We start from the raw sequence: 18224 nt of genomic DNA on the forward strand, positions 1-18224 counted from the left end.
TGTATGATTGCAGGGTTGCTTTCTTTCTCTGAAGTTCAGAAATGCTCGCCCTTAAATAAACAAGAAGTGCAATAAACCCGTATTGGGACGGGATAAAATATGCCGGTATAAGGGAAATAGAATGTCCTAGACCAGAGTGGACAATTAAATTGCGCATTTAGACCTGCAGAAAGACTGTTCCAACGCTGCTTTAATATAAGTGCCTAGTCAGCTGTGGGAGAACAGGCACGAGGAGAAGGCTCTAAGCCCAAAATACAGATAGAGCACGTCATAATCACGCCCTCTTTCAGAGCAGTCTTTTGGCTAAACCAACTGAAAATATCACGCAAAGCACTCTACCCCCGAGCACTGAAAGTGTCTTCCTTATAGAAAAGAGGCTGAAGACGCAAGACAAAGCCTACAGCACACAGTACGGGCGATTAACTTCTATTTGCCCAAAAATCCCTGCATTCCCGGCAGAGAGACTGTGAATTGGTCAGTTTTTGAGGATTCTTTTTATTTATTCTTGCTCCAGGCGCTAAGAAGTTGAAAATGGAAAAAAAAGGAGCTGCCGTCGCCATTGCATTCGCTACTGCAGGCATTATATGCGTGATCTTTGCAGGCAAGTACTTGTTTTCTACTCCGCCCAAGGCCAAGTCAGACACACTCAAGAAGCCAAGCATCCCAGCAAGGGGCCTTGTAAAAACGAACTGCTTCTACAATCTGGAAGAAGCCTTGGAGAAAAGCTCCAGCGAGCAAGCGAAGAAATAGCCACAGAAAGACCGTGCCCACAGCCATCCCAGCAAGAACAAACTCACCATCTGCAGCCTCTAACTCCGCAGGGAAGCCAAGGAAACCTCCAGAAGGCAAAACGAAAGCACACCTTCAGAGAGAGAGCATCTGATACTCCACAAAGTGCGCCCATACTATGTAATATTCGGATTTATTGTGTTAGTAACTCTTTCCTTATCTCTAGCTCTATTGCGGATGTTGTGCCTTCGTATATGCCGAGTATGCCCTCGTGCGGGATATGTTTCTTGTAGTTTCTTACAAATATGAGAACCACTTTATTCCAAGCCAGGAACCTCTGGTTTGGCTGCAGCAGGCCTTCCAAGACATATTCGTATATCGCATTGAGAGTCTCCTGCCTAAACTGGATGTTCTTGATCAGAACAGCAGTGATGAGCGTATACACAGAGTGCGTCCTGGTTAAGCCCATGAGTTTTCCAAGAAATTCCTCCATGTACGCCTTGTCTGGGGTGCTCTTCATGATAACTCTGCTTATAATCAGAGAAAGCGAACTCGGCATTCCGTTCTTGATCAGCGGCTTAATTACGCCCTCAAAATACGCATTTGTGCACCGATTGAGTATTTGCACGTGCGCCTTAAAAAGAGAGCACTCCAGCTTTTTGTTCTTTTTGATGTACTCTACGCTGCGAATGCGTATGGAATCAGTCACTCTCTTCTTCACTTCGTAGTAGCTCAGGGGATACCCCATTACACGCTCCACAATCTCCTTCGCTGTCTTAGGCTGTGCCACGTTTATATCTATAAGTGCTAGCACGTCCATAAACTCCTCCGGCGTCTTTGGGGCGAGCATAGACTCCTTTGAGTGCAGCCGGAAGATGGACGGCAGACTCCCTTCTTTCATCTGCTGCTCTATCTTGTCGAGTTCATCCATGTTTCTGTTTAGCATGTCGTAATAATTACTTCCATCATTTAGCTCTGCAAGCACTTGCTGTCCTATTCCCATAGCCCGTTCAACTGCAAAGAATTTTCAAGCATATAATATTTTATTTTTTAGCCTGGTAATGGAAGCAGGAGCAGAACCAGTATTAGCACTAGTATCAGAAGTAATGCAAAGAACAGGACCAGGTGGCAGTTGCCAGGTAGTAAAAGTAACTGTTGTTTCCACCGGAAGATCACTAACTAGAATAATAGAAGGACCAGTGAGGAAGGGAGACCACGTATACTTACTAGAAGCAGAAAGAGATCTTAAAGTAAGCAGACGGTAATAAATAAAAATACAGTTAACGCAGCAACCTTAACGCAGAAAGTGCAAAGCACAGCGCAAAGTGCAGTGTTTTTGTGAGATGACTGCAGTCGCCAAAAGATCAGGCAGGGCGTGCGCTGGATCTACTGCGCCTGCGTGCGTAGGAGTGCCTCTATCTGCTGTATTTCTGTTTTGTACTTTTTCGGGTCTATGAGGGGAACGTATACGCGCTGCAAATACTCTTCGATCTTGGCCCAGGCTGTGCTGTAGACTCTGTGCATTTCCGGGCGCAGAACCTCCAGAAACACCCACACCACGCAGGGATTGAATGTGCTGTTGATTTCCTCGGTGTAGTTCAGGAGGGAGGAGATGAACTCCCACGCGTGGGCCCATTCCTGCGTGTTTGCGAGTGTGGAAAAGTACACTCTGTACATCCCCAGAAGGCAGTCCAGGGGAAGGGCGGAGGTAAACATGAAAAAACGGTACTTCTCCAGGAGGGGCATTCTATTGCCCAGGCAAATAAGCAGGTACGAGTACCCGAGGGCAGACTCTTTGTTCGTGGAGACTTGCGCCTTCACTTGCTCAATGAGCCTCCTCAGGAGAACGGCCTTAAAAGACTCCAGCTTATTCGACGGGATGTTCTGCTGGATGTACGTTGCTATTATGTTCGATATCATCTGGGCCTTTTCTTTGGTGTTGTTCACCTGGGAGAGTCTTTTGTTCAGCATTTGGATGGCGGATGCTTTTTCTTCTATGCTCAGCTCCTCTGCAGGCGCCTGGGGCCGGGATACCTCCTGCTCTATGTACTCCGACACGACCAAAAACTGTCTTAGCCTTTTCTTGTGCTCTGCGTCCAGTTTAATGTTCTCTTCGATCTGCACGTATTTCTCTATTCTTTCGAGAAGAGTCGCTTGCTCCTTCTGATTGGCCTCGAATATTCTTATTATTCTCTCAAGAGCAGACATTGAAAAATATTTATGCGGAAAGTAAGTGCACTTCTACTGTGGAAATGTGCTATTTGCTGCACACAGATAGACAGAAGCAGTCGATCTGACGGAGAGAGGGTACTATTCGAGCACAACGGAGTTATGCACATATACGATCTGAGTGCGCAGGAAATAGTGGAGCGCATTGCGCCTCCCATGTCCAGATTCAGCGTATGCTCAAGTGCGAGAGACCCTGTGCAGGGCATAAGCGAAAAAGAGAGCAGGAATTCGTTGGGGGTGTACAAGGGAGTGCCAGAAAGTGCAGATTCTGGGGAGGTGCGAGAGAAGGGCGTGCTTGGGCGCACGTTCTTGCTGCAGGGAATAGTCTCTGAAGAGTGTGCGCAGGGAATTGCGCACAGGGACGGGCTGAAAGCCTCCAGGCACGAGAACAGTCTCCGGCAGCAGGTGAAAAGCAGGCGAAATGCATCAGAAGTCGGTGCGGAGTATTTGGGAGAGAGCCCCGGGAAGGGCGCAGAGGGAGGGATTCAAGCAGCGACTGCAGAGCATCTGGCAGCTGAGTTTGGGATATCCGGGGGCAAACTCCCGGATGCAATAGTCTCAGACGGAATGGTAGTTTCAAGAGAGAAAAGGCTGGGGGTGGAGTATTTGGCGTCGCAGGCGGGGGTGCTTGTGTGCGTGTATAACGAAGTTGTCACGCGAGTTTTCAAGCCTGCACGCCTTACAGAGTACATTACTAGAGAAATAACGACAATTCTGGGAAGCACTGTGATAACCCGCACAAGCATGCACCAAAACACAATACGCAGAATACACGAGGAGTACAATGCAAAAATATATTTGCTTAAGAAGATGGATGGGATGCTATATTTCTCGGAGGTGGTTATTTCAGAACTCGAAGAAAACAGGGCGGTTTTGCTGCGTAGAGCACTGCAGAGCCTGCAGAATGCGCTTCTGCTGGTGTTTTTGGGGTTTCTGCTTGTTCCCATGGGAATCCGCATATTCGGGTATAGAGACACGCCCATAAGAATTCTGCAGGGGGCGTACTACGGGTTCAGAAAAGGCCTTCTCTTCGGAAAAAAGCCTGTTTACGTTATAGTGCTCAGCAAGAAGCCTGAATCAGGCGCATCTGCGCATGGGAGGATCCAAGCTATGAATGCATCTGCGAATGCAGGACTGCACACAGAGGAGGACCGCGGCAGCTTCTACATTGCATATCCTGCGGATCTGCGCACGCTTTCGGATGCACTCGCTGAAGGTGCTGCATTCTCCGATCTCATGCGCCGCCTTTTTGCACGCGTGCAGGGCCTGCACAGGCAAGGAGTCTCTGGGATTCCGATGGAGATTCACAGCGTATACATCAACAGAAGTGCAATTGTCTTTCTGGAAGGGCGCAGCACAAAAGAGAGAAGCGAAAAAGAAAAAAACGAAACCTCTTCAAAATCTCCCAAAAAAGATACGGATTTCCTGCGAAAGAGAGGGCCAGGGCACGAGCAGGTGCGGGGAGACTATGCTGCTCTGGGGAAATTGTGCTATACCCTGCACTGTGTGCAGCATAGAGGCACGGCACAGTGCAGGCCTTTTTCCGAGGCGCTTGAAGAGATTATGCAGTACAACTACAGGGAGCACCCCAGGCTTATTTTAGACAGCAACACCAAGCAAAAAATAGAGCTTTTCGACTGGATATGCTCTCTTTTGTGCAATTCCGTGGCCCCGGAAATTCCACACCCTGTCTTTTGGACACCGCAGCAGTCGCTGGAGTTTCTCTCCCTCTTCAGCGACTATGTGTTCGACCATCCTTCCGAGCAGGTGATAGAAACGAGCAAAATATCGCAGAAGTTGGAGTGCGACTGGTCAAATTGGGACGTGTATTTGGACGTGGACCTGCTGGAAGACCTGACAAGGAGCGGGCGGTACTACTACAACACAAAGAGCACCAGAGACCTTCTCCGGCTGATCCGAAACAACGGCCGACACTTTCAGTCGATTCCAGAAAGTGGAAGGGCACACTTCAACAACGACCTGGCCACGTACATAGCATACTTTCTCAGCAGGTACCCATACATCGTGCTGTTTTCGTACTACATTGCAGGCGAGCACGGCCTACATAATGAGAAATTTTTTCTGGATATTTTTCAACAGCAATGAGATTCACGTGCAACCAAATGCAGTTTCTAAGCTCCGAGCACTTTCGGGTGCTGCTTGCAGTGGAAATGGGAAGTAAAAACCACGAGTCAGTTCCTTTGGAGCTAATCGGCAAAATAGCCAAGTCAAACTGTAACATAGATAGTATTATAACAGACTTGGTAAAACAGAAGTTCATAAAGAGGATGCCCAGCATAAACACGGGATACGAAGGATACGCGCTGACGTACAATGGATACGACAACCTGGCGCTGCACGCCCTGCAGAAGGAGGGGATTATCCAGGGTCTTGCCAACAAAATAGGCGTGGGGAAGGAGTCCGACCTGTTCCTGGGGCTGTCTCCGGACCAGAAGCTTCTGTGCGTGAAGATACACAAGCTGGGAAGAGTCTGCTTCAAAACCGTAAAAAACAACAGAGACTACCACGAGAACAGAAAGCACGCCTCCTGGATGTACATGTCCCGCCTCTCCGCCCAAAAGGAGTACGAGTACATGAAGGAGATGTACGAGAAAAGGCTCCCCATGCCAAGGCCGCACTCCCAGAACAGGCACATCGTTGTCATGGAGTACCTGGACGGGTACACTGCCATGTCTAAGCTCCAAAAGTCTGCAAAGATCATCCCGCTCGCCCTGAAGAGCACTCTTCTCTCGATCATAGACAGAATCGAGCAGCTAGGGTACGCACACGGCGACTTCAACGAGTTTAACATTATGGTGCGAGACGACTTTAAGCGGGTGAAGGTCATAGACTTCCCGCAAATGGTCCCTCTGAAAGACCCAAAAGCAGCCGAGTACATAAAAAGAGACAGAGAGGCAATTGAGACGTACTTTAAGAATTTCCAATAAAAATGCAAAATTCATTCTGTCAACAGAAGCGCATAATCCGCAGCCCGTGGGATAGGGAGGTGTAAGTCGGCCCAATAGAGTGTTTGGTCTTTGTGACGGTGTGAGCCTGGAGTGGGATATTTCGGAGAATGGGTCTAGAAAAGGAATAGATCCAGGCAGGGAAGATAAATCAATAAATTCATTCCTGTAAACAGAAGCGCATACTCGCAGGGCATATTTCCTGGCATACGGCAACAGCCCATCTACAACGAATAGTACAATATAAATACATATAAAGAATAATAGTACAGTGTGAAAACATATAACGAATAATATTACAGTATAAAAACATATAAAGAATATTACAGTATAAAAACATATAAAGAATAATAGTATAATGTAAAAACATATAAAGAATAGTACAGTATAAAAACATATAAAGAATAATAATAGTACAGTGTAAAAACACAAAGAATAGTACAATGTAAACATGCTATATAATAACCCGAGATAATAGATGGTAGGTTTATTGGTGCCGCTTCTTGTTGTTCATTCCGTCATGGCGCTTGGCATGCCCTTGCCTGTGCTTACTGTTCAGATGCCCGTGACTTCCGCGCTTCTCTACACTCAAGAAGGACTTTCCTGTTCCCCAGGGTATGCACAAAACTTTCCCGTCTTTACCCCACGCGTTCAGCTTCTTGCTTTTCGGGACTTTTATAAAGAAATTATTGCGCACGGCAGTTGTAGGGTCAAAGCTCTGGGCGTCCACGTTCAGCTTCTTCAGCGCAGGCCTTTCAGGCTTTTGCGCCTGCTCGGAGGCCTCTGCCCTTTGCCCACTTACGATCGACACTTTCCTGAGCCTCTCTTCCACGGGGGCTGCCTGCGGTTCGCTCTTCTTCTTTCCCTTCAAGCTCGAAAACACTCTATCGCTGAAGTCTCCGGTTGCGCCCTCCTTGAAAAAGTTCAAGGGAATGACCTTCAGATCGGGCTTTTTCTTCGGGGATGCGGGCCTGGAGGGAGCCTTTGCAGGGACGTGCATCTCCACGGGGGCCTTCGCTTCGGTGTTTGTGGAGGACTCTGTTAGGTCTTCCTGCGAGTCACTCTGCGGAGTCTCCTTCTCCTTCTCCACCGCGCGCATGACTGTTCCGTACTTCTCGTCCTCGGGCCTGTCGCTGATTCGGCCTCTCTCCTCCTCCAAGTGCATGTTTGAGGAGGAGAGCCCGTCTATTTTCCGGGCCAAAGTCTCTGCCTCCTGCGCGTACATCTTGTACTCCTTCGAGTTTTTGTCCAGGACTGTCGTGTAAACGGACTCGTCAAATGTTGCCTTCAGGCCAAACCTTCTCTCGTTCTCCTCGAACTGGTTCCACTCCCGGTGGGTCCTTGGCAGAGTCTCCTTGTGCGAGGACGCCTCCCTCCCAAAGAAGGGCTGCAGCTCCTTTTGCTTCACGGGCTTCTTCTTCCCTATTTCGCTGTCTATCTGGAAGGACTTCTCAGAGCTCTCGCTGTCAGACTCCCGCACAAGCGTGGACAGTTTCAGATACTCCTTCACCAGCTCCTTCCGTATGGTGATGTCGTAGGGAATGGATCCGTCCGAGAAGAAAACAAAGTTCTTCAGAATCAAAGACGCTTTTGTCTCCTTCTGAAGTTCCCCGTACCCAGTAGTCCCTGTTATCATGGTGACTATTACGACGTTCTCCTTCGCAGTAATTTCATTCCTGAGGGAGGCCACCATAGGCTCGATAGAGTGAATTCGGTCTCTCTTCAGAATTTGCTCGTACGACACGGAGACATCATTTTCCGTGTACTCGCTTAATTTGATTTCCTTCTCCGTAATGTCGACCACCCTTCCCGTGGCGCTCGTGTTGTTGTTTAGAACTAGCTTGTAAAACTCACCTTTTCGCACCTCAGAAATAGCTCTGTGCAGTTTTTCTCCTTTGTTTTTATCCCTTCTCTTTTTATCAGAATCAAAGAGCCTCTTCCCTCTAGTCTCGTCTTTCAGTCTATACATAAGAGTAAACAAACTAAAATTGAAACATAAGCAGAAATATTTTTATTCTAGAATGATCTTAAAGCCAGGCGAAGAAATTAAAACAAAGTGCCACAATGTTTCAGTGGGGATAAAGCACAGAAGGCGAGAAAAGGCGCCATCCTGCACGAATTCCAACGAGAACACTCCCCGTGCAGTGGCATATGCTAACACCGGGTGCTTTGCAGGAAACTATGCGGGCCCGTGCGGAGAACTTCCTGCAAGAGCCGAGTATATCAGCAGGCTCGCAGAGGGGGACAAGGAGAGCGAGTACGACAAGGTCTCTTCTGCGATAGGGGAGCTTCTCTCCCTGGACAAGCGAAACTACTGGGTAAACTACAAGCAGTACAGATACATGCCCCTTCTGGACGACATTGTCTTGGGGGTGGTGAAGGGGAAGGGAAAAGAGAGCTACAAAGTGGACATTGGAGCGCCCTCCTATGCAACAATAAATTGCCTGGACTTTCCCTCCGCAACAAAAAGAAACCGAGTTAATTTATCAGTGGGCGATGTTATCCTGGCGCAAGTCGTGGATGACTCTGCACACGCGGAGTGCATCATTTCCTGCAGGACGGAGGCTGTCCGGGGAATGGGCGTGCTGAAAGAGGGCGCTCTCCTGAAGGTGGGCATTCTGCAGGCCAGAAAGTGTCTCCTCCATCCGCCAAATCTTGCTGTTTCTGGGTCCACGGTCTTCTCCATGAACGGATTCGCGTGGGTCTCTCCCCCGGGGCAGGGCAACATCCGGGAAATACTCGGGAAAGTGTAGGAGTGCAAATAAATAGAAGCCTGCGCCTTCTGTGCGTATGAATAGACTGTTTATTTAATCTGGCTGTACGCCTTTCGGATAGGCTTTACAGGCTGTCTCATTTGGTCCATCTCCTCCTGCGAGTATATCACAACTCTGCTGGGGTGCTGCACGGGGGTTCCGTTCTTTCCTGTTGGGTCGTAGTCGAGGGTAATTGCGACCTGTATCCCAAGAATTCCCTGCTTCAGAAGAATGCTGGACATGCCCTTCTTGACGTAGTCCTTTGTTGCGTTACCAGAGTGCATAAGCGTACCCTCAACCACTTTGTAGCTTCTTGCTCTCTGTCCCTTGAGCTTTCCGGATATTATTATCTGCACTCCGTAAGCGCCTCCCTCCATGATAGTTCGGATGGCACCAGAGACGGCTCTTCTAACGGGAATCCCTGCGCCCAGTCGCTCTCTGATTTGGTCTGCCTGTATCTGTGCGTTCAGTGCCTTGTTCTTTATCTGCTCTATGAAGATAGAGACAGATCCAGCCTCCAGGCCAAATCTCATCTGAATTAAGGAGATCAGCTGCTTGATTCTGAGCTTGTTATCCTCCAAAAGACCCGCTGGCTTTCCTAGCTTAAGGGTGATTTCAATGGGGCTTTCGTATGGCTTGTAGTCCATGCCTGCATATCCGTCATCCTTAAGGAATTTCGTGAAAAGTTCGTTCAGTTCTGCGTACATCATTCCCTGGTTTACGATTACCAAATCGTCAGCCATTCTCTCGTATCTTCTTTCTCTGCGCTCTATTTTAGACATCTGGGGGTAGAAAAGAAAAAGAAATAAAAAGAAAAACAGAAAAAGACAAAGAAGAGTCTGCACAGGCGCCGGAGGCAGAAAACAGTGGGCAAATGCGTATTTATGTGCTATATAAAAAAGGCGTAATTTTATGCACTTTCAAGCTGTGCTGTCGCTCTAGAGCAGGGCCTTTGTTTCGCATGGCTGTGGTATCAGCAGTACAGCTTTCCCTGGATATTCAGTGCTTGCATCGAAGAATGCGGGCGCATAGGGCTAAATTGCACGAAAATGTGCTTCTTCGGGTTATTTTTCGGGTATCCTCTGCTGCTCAGGAGCCACAGAATAACGGCTTTTCACGGGAGAGACTGTGCTCTCTCCTAATGCTTGGGCCTCGGCATCCTGCAATCTCCGGAGATTCTTCTGGGATATTTGCTCTTTCTCTGCTCGTGCCGGTGAGAACTTGCATTTCTACGGAACTTTTTCCCTGCTCTATAAACGCGCTTTCTTTCCTGCGAGGGATATAGCCTCTTTTTTCTTTTTCTGGATGGACAGACTGAAGCAGATCGTAGGCAGGAAGAACCCGCTGAAACGGGCAGAGGGCATGTGCAGCATACTGGAAAACACGGAAGGAGGAGATATCGCCCTGATTCCCACGCACAGCAATTTTCAGATGCCAGAAGTCTTTCTGTCCACGCGCATACTCCCAGAGTGCGAGGCGTACTTTATGCAGGAGAGCGAAGAGATGAGCAAGGGAAAAATAGAGGAGTGGAACGAAAGAGTGGACCGGGTGATGGAGGACCTCTCTGTTGACTTTGTCATAATGGAGGCGCAGAAAGCCCCGCCCAGCGAGATCAGCCTGCTGGAGAGAGTCCAGAAAACCCTTGGGTACACAAAATAAGGCAGCTGTGCGTCTTATAGGAAAATGTATATGCACACAAAGAGTCTGCAGAGAAGTTTGAGTCTCTGCTCAGCGTGCAAAGTGTCGATGTATTCGAGTTCTACGGGGAGTATATCCATGCAGAAATAAACAGAAACAAATTTATAGGAAAGTATTCCGGCTGCAGTAAATTAATAATTACCACCAAACATATCCGACCAAAGTATTTATCAGCCTTTCAGAGACTGCAAAATCAGCCTATTGACTCTGGAGAATATGCAGAGGCGCAGCAGAGTGTGACTTTTCGGCGCGTCTGGAGTCTGTGTTTCAAACAAAGGGTTTCCGCCGCAGCCAAAAGCAAATGCTGAAAATGCACTGCAAGATTACACACACGCTCAGATGGATAGAGGAGCAGAGATGTAAAGATGCCGAAAACTCAAAGATGCTGAGAAGCAAATTACTGAGATGCAAAAATGCACTGCAGGATTACACACACGCTTAGAGGGATAGAGAAGCAGAAAATGCTGAAAATTCAAAGATGCTGAGAAATAAATTACTGAGATGCACTGCAGGATTACACTCACACACAGACGGATAGAGGAGCAGAGAAGAAGAAAATGCAGAAAATTCAAAGATACAGAAATGTAAATTACAGAGATGCAAAAATGCACTGCAGAATTACGCTCAAAGGGATAGAAAAATTACTGAGATGCAAAAATGCACTGCAGGATTACTCACGCTCAGACGGATAGAGATGCTAATTGCGTGCTGTAAAATACTCTGCGTGCGTATAATTGGCACTTGCAAATTTACTTTGTAAGGCATTTATTGTGTAATTGAGCAGTTAATAGCTGTATGCTGCCTGGATCTTCCTATAGCTGGGCGGGTTCATCCAGAGCCTCCAAGCCCACTGCACGATTGCTGGCAGGATTGCCACCATATTGACAGCGAGTATCTGCAGGAGGAATCTGGCCCACTCCCTTGGGACCTGTATCTCGTCAGAAAGAAGCCGGAAGCTCATAACATACATAAGAATGGACAAGCCCTGTGCGATTATCATCATGCTGTGCACTTTCCCCACGCACAAAAAGACCATCAGAAGCTCGTTCAGCACCAAGCACGAGAAAGTTATGCTCACGAGCTGAATTAGCACGCTCTCAAAGAAAAAGAGAGACAGCACCATAATCACCACGCCCTGGTAGTACCCCATGAACATCCACATGCTAAACGTGTTGTTGTTTAGCACGCTTCCGTTCGAGATGTCTGAGTACAGCTCTGGGAACTTTCTGGAGACCCGCTTTGTCATGTCCGTGGACAGAACAATGCTGAAGACGGGCAAAAACGTGTAGAAGGTGACATATCCGATCGATATTTTTCCCTGGTAGATGGAGATTGGGCAAAAGTTAAATAGCGACGAGAATATGCCCTGCGCCACCCCCAGGACAGTTCCCCTGTGGATTATGAACTGGGCGAGCTTAGCCGTGTTTTTGTATGAGTTTCGGCCGTGCCACAGAATAAGGTCGATGACGGACTTGAACTCGTTTATGCTGAAGTCAGCTGCCAGCGAAGCCTGCCGGCCCTCTTTCCCCACAATTCCAATTCCAACGTCTGCCTGCTGGATCATGCTCACGTCGTTTCCCCCGTCTCCAATGCAGCACACCCGCTTCTTTATGATCCTGGACACGGCCTGGGCTATTTCTGCTTTCTGCGTGGGCGAGCATCTGCAGAAGGCAACCGAAGACATTCCTGCAATTGCCTGTATAAATGCTACTTTATACTGGTCCATCAGAACGCGCAGACTGCCTCCGTCAATGACCAGGCAGCCCTTTTCCTTCTGGATTCTTTTCAGCGCAATGTCTGCATCCTGCCGCGTGACTAAGTTTGTAACGGTCAGGATTTTGCTGTACTTTGAGAACAGGCGAGAAGAAACGGCTATGCACTTTGCTGTTTCCACTTTGTCTCCCGTCAGCATCCACACTTTAATCCCCGCATTCCGCAGCGTCTCTAAGGAGACCATCACGCCGTCTTGCAGCTTGTCCTCCACGCCCGTCACCCCCAAAAGGTCCAGGCCGCTTTCCGTTATTGTGTGGGTTTTTCTGAGCTCTTCTGCCTCTTTTTCCGTGACTGTCCTGCGCCCGAAAACCATCGTGCGCAGGCCCTCCTTTGCCATGCACTCCGCCTCCTCTTCCATCCAGTCTTTTACCAGGACGAGCTTGCCCATCACAGTGTCTGCTCCTTTCATGTACAAATGGATTTCTTCGCCCGACTTTATGACGACGCCCATGGACTTTCTCTCGCTGGTGAACCGGATCGTGTGCAAAACCTCGTACCTTTTTATGCCGGACTGCATCTTGACTTCGACCCACCCAGGGCCTCGCCCCCACAGAGTAATTCCCACACGCTCCGCCCACTTCACCATTGCAATTTCGTCTGGACTCGACGAGATATACGCTATTTCGTTGTTTTCCATGTACGGAATCACGTTGTTGCAGAGGCACATTGCAACCAGCAGGTCGCATGCCGCGTAGTCTGCAGGGAGTTTTGGGCTGGCAGTTATTTCCTGCATCTCCTGTATGAAGTCCGGGGTGTAGCAAAGCCCTCCCGTGTGCATCTTCTTGATCTCCATTTCGTTCCTGGTGAGTGTTCCTGTCTTGTCTGTCAGCAGGTACGAAATCCGCCCGAGTTCTTCGGGTATATTACTGTTTCTGACCACAACAGACATCTCTTTGTCGCTCTCTATTCTTCGGGCGTAGACCAGCCGGGCCCAGTCTATGTTCACCCGCAGGCTTATAGGAATGACCGTGGAAAATATAATAATAAACCGCACGAGCGCAATATACCACATAGAATACGTCCCCCGCATAAGCATAAAAAGAATGCTGAAAACAAGGGAAACACTGCACAGAATTTTTGTGTAGAAGTTCAGCTCGCTGTCTATAAGGCCGGACTTGTTTCTGGCCTTTGTCGTGTTCATCACTGCGCGCGTGTCTTTCCCCGTGTAAACGACCACGCACAGCGAAGTCCCGCTGGCTATCACCATGTTCATCCACAGCATGTTGTCTTCGTGGACTTTGTACTGGATCCCGTCCACGTACAGTTTTCCGCTGAAAGAGTATATTTCCTTGCTGGGGGGCTCTGCAACTACTTCAAAGTACTTTTGCGCGATGCTGTCGAAGTCCGTCTCTGCCTGAAATACATTTTGCCCCATTTTGATCTTCCAGTCGGTCTCTCCGTCCAATTGGTCGGTCCTCACAAAGATGGACCCAGACGCCTCCTCTGTTTTTAGAAGCATCGCATCCGCAGGGACTCTCTCGTTCTTCCCCACGACGACCAAGTCTCCAACTGCCAGCTCAGAAGCAGGCACTTTCACAGGCCCGGACGCCGTGTACTTCGTGCACTGTTTTCTGTTTGCCTCTTTGTCTCGCCTGTATCTTTTGTGGTCGTCGATTCCCTCCTTTATGTAGACGAATATCTGCACAAGCGCCCACGGGAAGACCGAAGTCAGCGGGTGGGACACGCGAACAGCAGGAAATCCCTGCAGCACCATCACGAGGATGAAGAATATGTTTAGGAAATGCTTCAACTGCTGCGCAAAAACCAAAGGAATAAATGTAATTAGAGAGTACTTCTGGTTCCGTATTATATTCCTGGGATAGTTTTCCTCTGGATGCTTCAAATTATTGTGCACTTTCTCCAGGGAGGCATTTACGAAAAAATGTCTCTCTTCCGCGCTTTTTTCTCTCTGTGCTTGGCCTTGCGTGTTCATGCGTCTCCTGGTTTGTAAAATAAACAAGAATAAACTTTGGTTTTAGAGTCGGCCAATCCCCTGTGAAGCGCATAAATACGCGCAGTCAAGTTAGAGATGCACATGAAGAAGGAAATGGAGGAGTGGCAAGACACAATATACTCCGAGCACCTGGACGACCTGTCAGTGTGCTCGCAGCGGGAGGAAATTCTGAAGGGCCTGGAGGAGGAGTTTCGCAAGGGCCTGCAGGAAGTCCGGAAGGCAAAGGAGAAAAAAAGCCCTGCGAGCAAGCAGGAGAGGATATACAGCGAGATACACATCCCCAGAAAGGGGCAGAGCAGGTGGGAAAGCATTCGGGGGGAGCACGTTAAAAACGTCCCAATAACTGCGCCTGGGATGCCCTGTGCCTCCCCCGAGAATAGAAAAGATGCGTACAAAATCAACTTGAAAGAGCCCATTTTGTTTTTTAATGTGTGCAGCCGGCACTTGGTCTCAGTCACGGAAAAGGGCGTTATAAAGATATTTTCCATCCTGAGCAGCTGCCAGCTCGAAAAAGTGTGGGAGATATCGCACCATTTGTTTGGGTTTCTGATTCGCACGAAGGCCATTCCCCACTCTGTGGCCGACACGCTCAGCACGGTTCTCCTGGAGCTGTACTGCAAGAGGGTGAAGGACCTGGAAAAAGTCTTCCAGGAGCTGCTCACTTTCTGCAAGATAACCACGGTCAAGAAAGCATTCTTCTTCAACGGGTACCTGTGCCTGGTTTCCTCGTTTGGGGAAATGCAGATATTTGACGAGACTCTCCGGGAGATTCCCATTGGAAAGAATCTGAAGCCGATTATACGGTCCATCCTGAAGGAGCCTGTGGAGAAGAAGGAGCATGTGAACAAAATGGTGCGGCACGAGGAAACGGTAAGCCTAAAGTCCATCACAGTCAAGGTGCTTAGAAACAAGATAAAGCTCATATACTCCAAGAAGAGCGTGTACGAGGAAATAGCATTCGCAAAGAACGAGCAGGTTGTATATACGGACAATATGCTATTCCTTAAAGAGAGGGAGTCCATCCACGTGATTCTCCTGGAGTAGAAATAAAGGTGCATCCCATGCGAGTCTCCCAGAAGTTCTTGCACGAGCAGGCAGAGCTTCTTCCTTGGCCGATGATTTTAAGATGAAATGTTGTTGACTCTTATTGAGAGAGAGCAAATGATTGTCCCACTCACCCAGAGCAACCATTATGTACTTCATTGGAACGTAGCAAGTTAGATGACTAACCTCTTATACTAATGAAGACTAACGCAAGTTAGATTTTACCCAACTTGAAAAACATTTTTCGCATAAATAGAAAATACTGCAATAAAGTGACTGTTTACTTAAATCTGAAGCACCAGAAGACCTTGCTAATCTTAAATTTAGACACGTTGAATGATGCCTTGCTTTTCTTCTTAATAGTGCTCTTCCCCTGCAGGATAGCCCGGGCCATGTCCATAAATATCTCTTCAATGTTCTCGCCGCTCTTTGCGCTTGTGCCGTACCACGAAACATTCAGCTGCTCGGATATTTCTCGGATTTTGGAAACAGTCTTCAACTCGCTGATTTCTCCCTTGCTTTCATCGAGCAGGTCCTTCTTGTTTCCCAGCAGGAATATGGGTACTTTCTCCTCCACCTTGTCCCGGATTTCCCCAATCCACTTGCTCAGGGAGTCGAACGAGCTTTCTGAAGTCAGGTCAAACGTCAAGAAGATGCCGTCCGAGCCTCGGTAGTAGCTTCTGGTTATGGAGAAGAACCTCTCCTGCCCTGCGGTGTCCCATATTTGCAGCTCCACCTCTCGCCCGTCTATTTGTATGGTTTTGGATCTAAAGTCAATTCCTATCGTGGTTGAAAACGACTTTTCAAACTTGTTCTCAATAAATCTTTGCAATATAGAGGTCTTTCCCACGTTGCTCTCTCCTATTATAAGAAGCTTAAGCTGTACACATTCATCGCTCATTATTTTTTTATTGTAAATGTAAATTACTACTGCTTGTGTATGTGAAAAAAGTCTTCCCCGGGGGGTTCATAATGGACTTTATGACTTTTCCGTCTTTGCTATCTATGACAGAAATCAGGTCTCTGGACGTTGCAAAAATAAACCTCCCAGAACTTGAAAATGAGATACTGGTTATTTCGCTCGAGTGGATCTTTGCCTCCGTAAACTCTGGGGCCACATTGTCCAGGCGGGTGTAGAAAACCTTCCCTGTCTGCGAGCCAACAGCAACTCTCCGGTGCAAAGTGTCTGTGGAGGCGCACAGAATCTGCTCCGGGTACGTCAGCTCCAGGAGAGCTTCCCCATCGCAGACTTTCCCCATTATGAGAGAGCTCTTTGCAACGGAGAAGTATCTGGCATACGCGAAAACATTCCCAAATACAGCGACTGTTCCCACAGGGTGTCTCTTTCTGTACACAAACTCCTTTTTGGACAGGTTGTACAGAGCCAGCATGCCCTTTTCCAGCTGCATAAACAGGTACTTCCCGCAGAGGGAGCACTCGACTGAGAGCAGTTTGTCTATCCCCGTCTCAATGTGGGCCTGGTAGGCTCCTGAAGTGTCGTACACCATCAACTTCCCAGAAACTTCTATGAAAATGTGCCGGCTGGAGAATGCCACTATGGAGCGGCTGTTCAGAGAGTACTGCGTCTCTTCCCTGGGCCCTTCTTCCGCGTCTTTTCTGGGCCCTGTAACAGCCTCGGCTATGTTCGTGTACGAGTCGCTCGCAAAAATGGAGTGCTCCTTCAGAAAAGACGCAGTGCTTAAGACGTTGTACCATATGACAGTATTGCTCTCTGTGATCACGCCGTAGTACGTGTGCCTATTGTGAAACATTCTGAATATATTCCCTATTTCGCTCTTTCCACTTAGCTTACAGTATATTACACTCACGTACTGGTTTCTTTTGAGGGTGTCTGCATTTGTGCTTCCCAGCGAAATTATCGTGTTGTTTATGCGCCTGTACTCCATTCAGTCGGTTGTAAAATGTGCAGAAATTGAATAAAATATTTATTCTTCGTTTCAGATGATGCACGGACAGGAGAAAGACGAACAAAAAGTCTCCCCCCACGGAAAAAACAGCTCAGATATGAGACACTTTGAAATTAAATATAAGATCGAAAAAGACAAAGCATTTACAGAGCGAGAAGCTACTCCATTCTTTAGGGCAGATGGAAGGAGCAGCGCAGAGGAAAGAAGCATAGAAGTTCTCGTGGGAAATGAAGGAACTTTGCTTCGGGCGTACTCCTGCATTGGGGACCGGGTGATCTACTCTTCTGCTATTATGGTGTGTGCCTCCGCGGATATTAAGAGGCCGCCCGTAGAAAAGCCCAAGCAGGGAAAGCTCTCTCTGTACTGCAGCGATAGAGGCCTGCACACCGAGATCGAGAAAATATTCAGGCGCTCCAAAATTGTGCCTCCCGAGAAGCTTTCTGTTATCCCAAAAGTGGCTGTTTTAAACGTGAAAGTGGATGTTTTTGTGGTCCACGACAAGGGAGGGCTCTTGGCGCTGGCCACGGAGGGCGTATTCCGGGCGCTCATGAACGTAAAAGTAGCTCACCAGCTGGCGCACAGGGGAGACACTGTGAAAGCATCGCACAAGATCTCTGAGCTTGTGACTTTCTATCCAACTACAAAGGCGTGTGCGAAGGTGCGCGGAGTGCTGGTGCACGACCCAACCGAAAGCGAAGTCGCAGAGTCAACTGCGCGCTTTTCAATCACGTACACGAAGCAAGAGTCCGGCGAGAAAATGTCCAGGAACAGATCCGGGGATGTGCTGCACTGCGTGTACACTGGGGACATGCAGTACGCAGAGCTCAGGCAGGCCCTCCTGAAGGCGCTGGATGTAGAATAAATAATAACCCGAAAGCACAGAATTTACAGAGAAGAAGTGCATCTGCAAGCGGGCACACAATGCGGAGAGGCTTTCCCAGCGAATTGCCTGATTTTTGGACTTTTTCACGGAAAGCACCTGTTTTTGCACATCCGCAAAATGCGCCAATTTAGCAGTATATCCCCTGCAGGTTATCCCCTGCACTTTCTTTTTCTGCGTATTTATTTATTTTTTCTTCTTTTCCCCTGTATTGCTGCCTCACAGAGTGAGAGTGTTTGCGCAGAGCCTGCCTAGGACATATGCACAATA

The 18224-nt window shown here is 48.2% G+C and overlaps 15 protein-coding genes across 15 annotated transcripts; 7 read left to right on the top strand and 8 right to left on the bottom strand.

Moving 5' to 3' along the window:
• Positions 1-922: 922 nt before the first annotated feature.
• NEMAJ01_2207 (uncharacterized protein) lies at positions 923-1732 on the bottom strand (the record flags this gene model as incomplete). Its single annotated transcript, XM_047916045.1, has 1 exon — positions 923-1732. The coding sequence occupies one exon, from the start codon at positions 1730-1732 to the stop codon at positions 923-925; it is 810 nt and encodes a 269-aa protein (XP_047772002.1).
• A 58-nt stretch (positions 1733-1790) lies between these two features.
• Positions 1791-1994, top strand: NEMAJ01_2206 (small subunit ribosomal protein S28e; the record flags this gene model as incomplete). Its single annotated transcript, XM_047916044.1, has 1 exon — positions 1791-1994. One exon carries the CDS (start codon positions 1791-1793, stop codon positions 1992-1994), a length of 204 nt encoding a protein of 67 aa, XP_047772001.1.
• A 121-nt stretch (positions 1995-2115) lies between these two features.
• On the bottom strand, positions 2116-2937 carry NEMAJ01_2208 (uncharacterized protein; the record flags this gene model as incomplete). The annotated part of the gene is made up of 1 exon (XM_047916046.1): positions 2116-2937. The coding sequence occupies one exon, from the start codon at positions 2935-2937 to the stop codon at positions 2116-2118; it is 822 nt and encodes a 273-aa protein (XP_047772003.1).
• A 12-nt stretch (positions 2938-2949) lies between these two features.
• Positions 2950-5064, top strand: NEMAJ01_2209 (uncharacterized protein; the record flags this gene model as incomplete). The annotated part of the gene is made up of 1 exon (XM_047916047.1): positions 2950-5064. The coding sequence occupies one exon, from the start codon at positions 2950-2952 to the stop codon at positions 5062-5064; it is 2115 nt and encodes a 704-aa protein (XP_047772004.1).
• Positions 5061-5906, top strand: NEMAJ01_2210 (RIO kinase 2; the record flags this gene model as incomplete). The annotated part of the gene is made up of 1 exon (XM_047916048.1): positions 5061-5906. One exon carries the CDS (start codon positions 5061-5063, stop codon positions 5904-5906), a length of 846 nt encoding a protein of 281 aa, XP_047772005.1.
• Positions 5733-6377, bottom strand: NEMAJ01_2211 (uncharacterized protein; the record flags this gene model as incomplete). The annotated part of the gene is made up of 1 exon (XM_047916049.1): positions 5733-6377. The coding sequence occupies one exon, from the start codon at positions 6375-6377 to the stop codon at positions 5733-5735; it is 645 nt and encodes a 214-aa protein (XP_047772006.1).
• A 34-nt stretch (positions 6378-6411) lies between these two features.
• On the bottom strand, positions 6412-7893 carry NEMAJ01_2212 (uncharacterized protein; the record flags this gene model as incomplete). The annotated part of the gene is made up of 1 exon (XM_047916050.1): positions 6412-7893. The coding sequence occupies one exon, from the start codon at positions 7891-7893 to the stop codon at positions 6412-6414; it is 1482 nt and encodes a 493-aa protein (XP_047772007.1).
• Positions 7894-7945: 52 nt separating this feature from the next.
• NEMAJ01_2213 (exosome complex component RRP40) lies at positions 7946-8677 on the top strand (the record flags this gene model as incomplete). Its single annotated transcript, XM_047916051.1, has 1 exon — positions 7946-8677. The coding sequence occupies one exon, from the start codon at positions 7946-7948 to the stop codon at positions 8675-8677; it is 732 nt and encodes a 243-aa protein (XP_047772008.1).
• A 50-nt stretch (positions 8678-8727) lies between these two features.
• Positions 8728-9459, bottom strand: NEMAJ01_2214 (small subunit ribosomal protein S3e; the record flags this gene model as incomplete). The annotated part of the gene is made up of 1 exon (XM_047916052.1): positions 8728-9459. The coding sequence occupies one exon, from the start codon at positions 9457-9459 to the stop codon at positions 8728-8730; it is 732 nt and encodes a 243-aa protein (XP_047772009.1).
• A 523-nt stretch (positions 9460-9982) lies between these two features.
• Positions 9983-10336, top strand: NEMAJ01_2215 (uncharacterized protein; the record flags this gene model as incomplete). The annotated part of the gene is made up of 1 exon (XM_047916053.1): positions 9983-10336. One exon carries the CDS (start codon positions 9983-9985, stop codon positions 10334-10336), a length of 354 nt encoding a protein of 117 aa, XP_047772010.1.
• An 823-nt stretch (positions 10337-11159) lies between these two features.
• Positions 11160-14081, bottom strand: NEMAJ01_2216 (phospholipid-translocating ATPase; the record flags this gene model as incomplete). Its single annotated transcript, XM_047916054.1, has 1 exon — positions 11160-14081. One exon carries the CDS (start codon positions 14079-14081, stop codon positions 11160-11162), a length of 2922 nt encoding a protein of 973 aa, XP_047772011.1.
• A 96-nt stretch (positions 14082-14177) lies between these two features.
• Positions 14178-15146, top strand: NEMAJ01_2217 (uncharacterized protein; the record flags this gene model as incomplete). The annotated part of the gene is made up of 1 exon (XM_047916055.1): positions 14178-15146. One exon carries the CDS (start codon positions 14178-14180, stop codon positions 15144-15146), a length of 969 nt encoding a protein of 322 aa, XP_047772012.1.
• A 280-nt stretch (positions 15147-15426) lies between these two features.
• On the bottom strand, positions 15427-16047 carry NEMAJ01_2218 (Ras-related protein Rab-8A; the record flags this gene model as incomplete). The annotated part of the gene is made up of 1 exon (XM_047916056.1): positions 15427-16047. The coding sequence occupies one exon, from the start codon at positions 16045-16047 to the stop codon at positions 15427-15429; it is 621 nt and encodes a 206-aa protein (XP_047772013.1).
• Positions 16048-16054: 7 nt separating this feature from the next.
• NEMAJ01_2219 (uncharacterized protein) lies at positions 16055-17053 on the bottom strand (the record flags this gene model as incomplete). The annotated part of the gene is made up of 1 exon (XM_047916057.1): positions 16055-17053. One exon carries the CDS (start codon positions 17051-17053, stop codon positions 16055-16057), a length of 999 nt encoding a protein of 332 aa, XP_047772014.1.
• Positions 17054-17108: 55 nt separating this feature from the next.
• On the top strand, positions 17109-17936 carry NEMAJ01_2220 (uncharacterized protein; the record flags this gene model as incomplete). The annotated part of the gene is made up of 1 exon (XM_047916058.1): positions 17109-17936. One exon carries the CDS (start codon positions 17109-17111, stop codon positions 17934-17936), a length of 828 nt encoding a protein of 275 aa, XP_047772015.1.
• Positions 17937-18224: the final 288 nt, after the last annotated feature.

This window comes from Nematocida major, assembly GCF_021653875.1.
Source record: "Nematocida major strain JUm2507 chromosome Unknown 2431, whole genome shotgun sequence".
Lineage (NCBI taxonomy): Eukaryota > Fungi > Microsporidia > Nematocida > Nematocida major.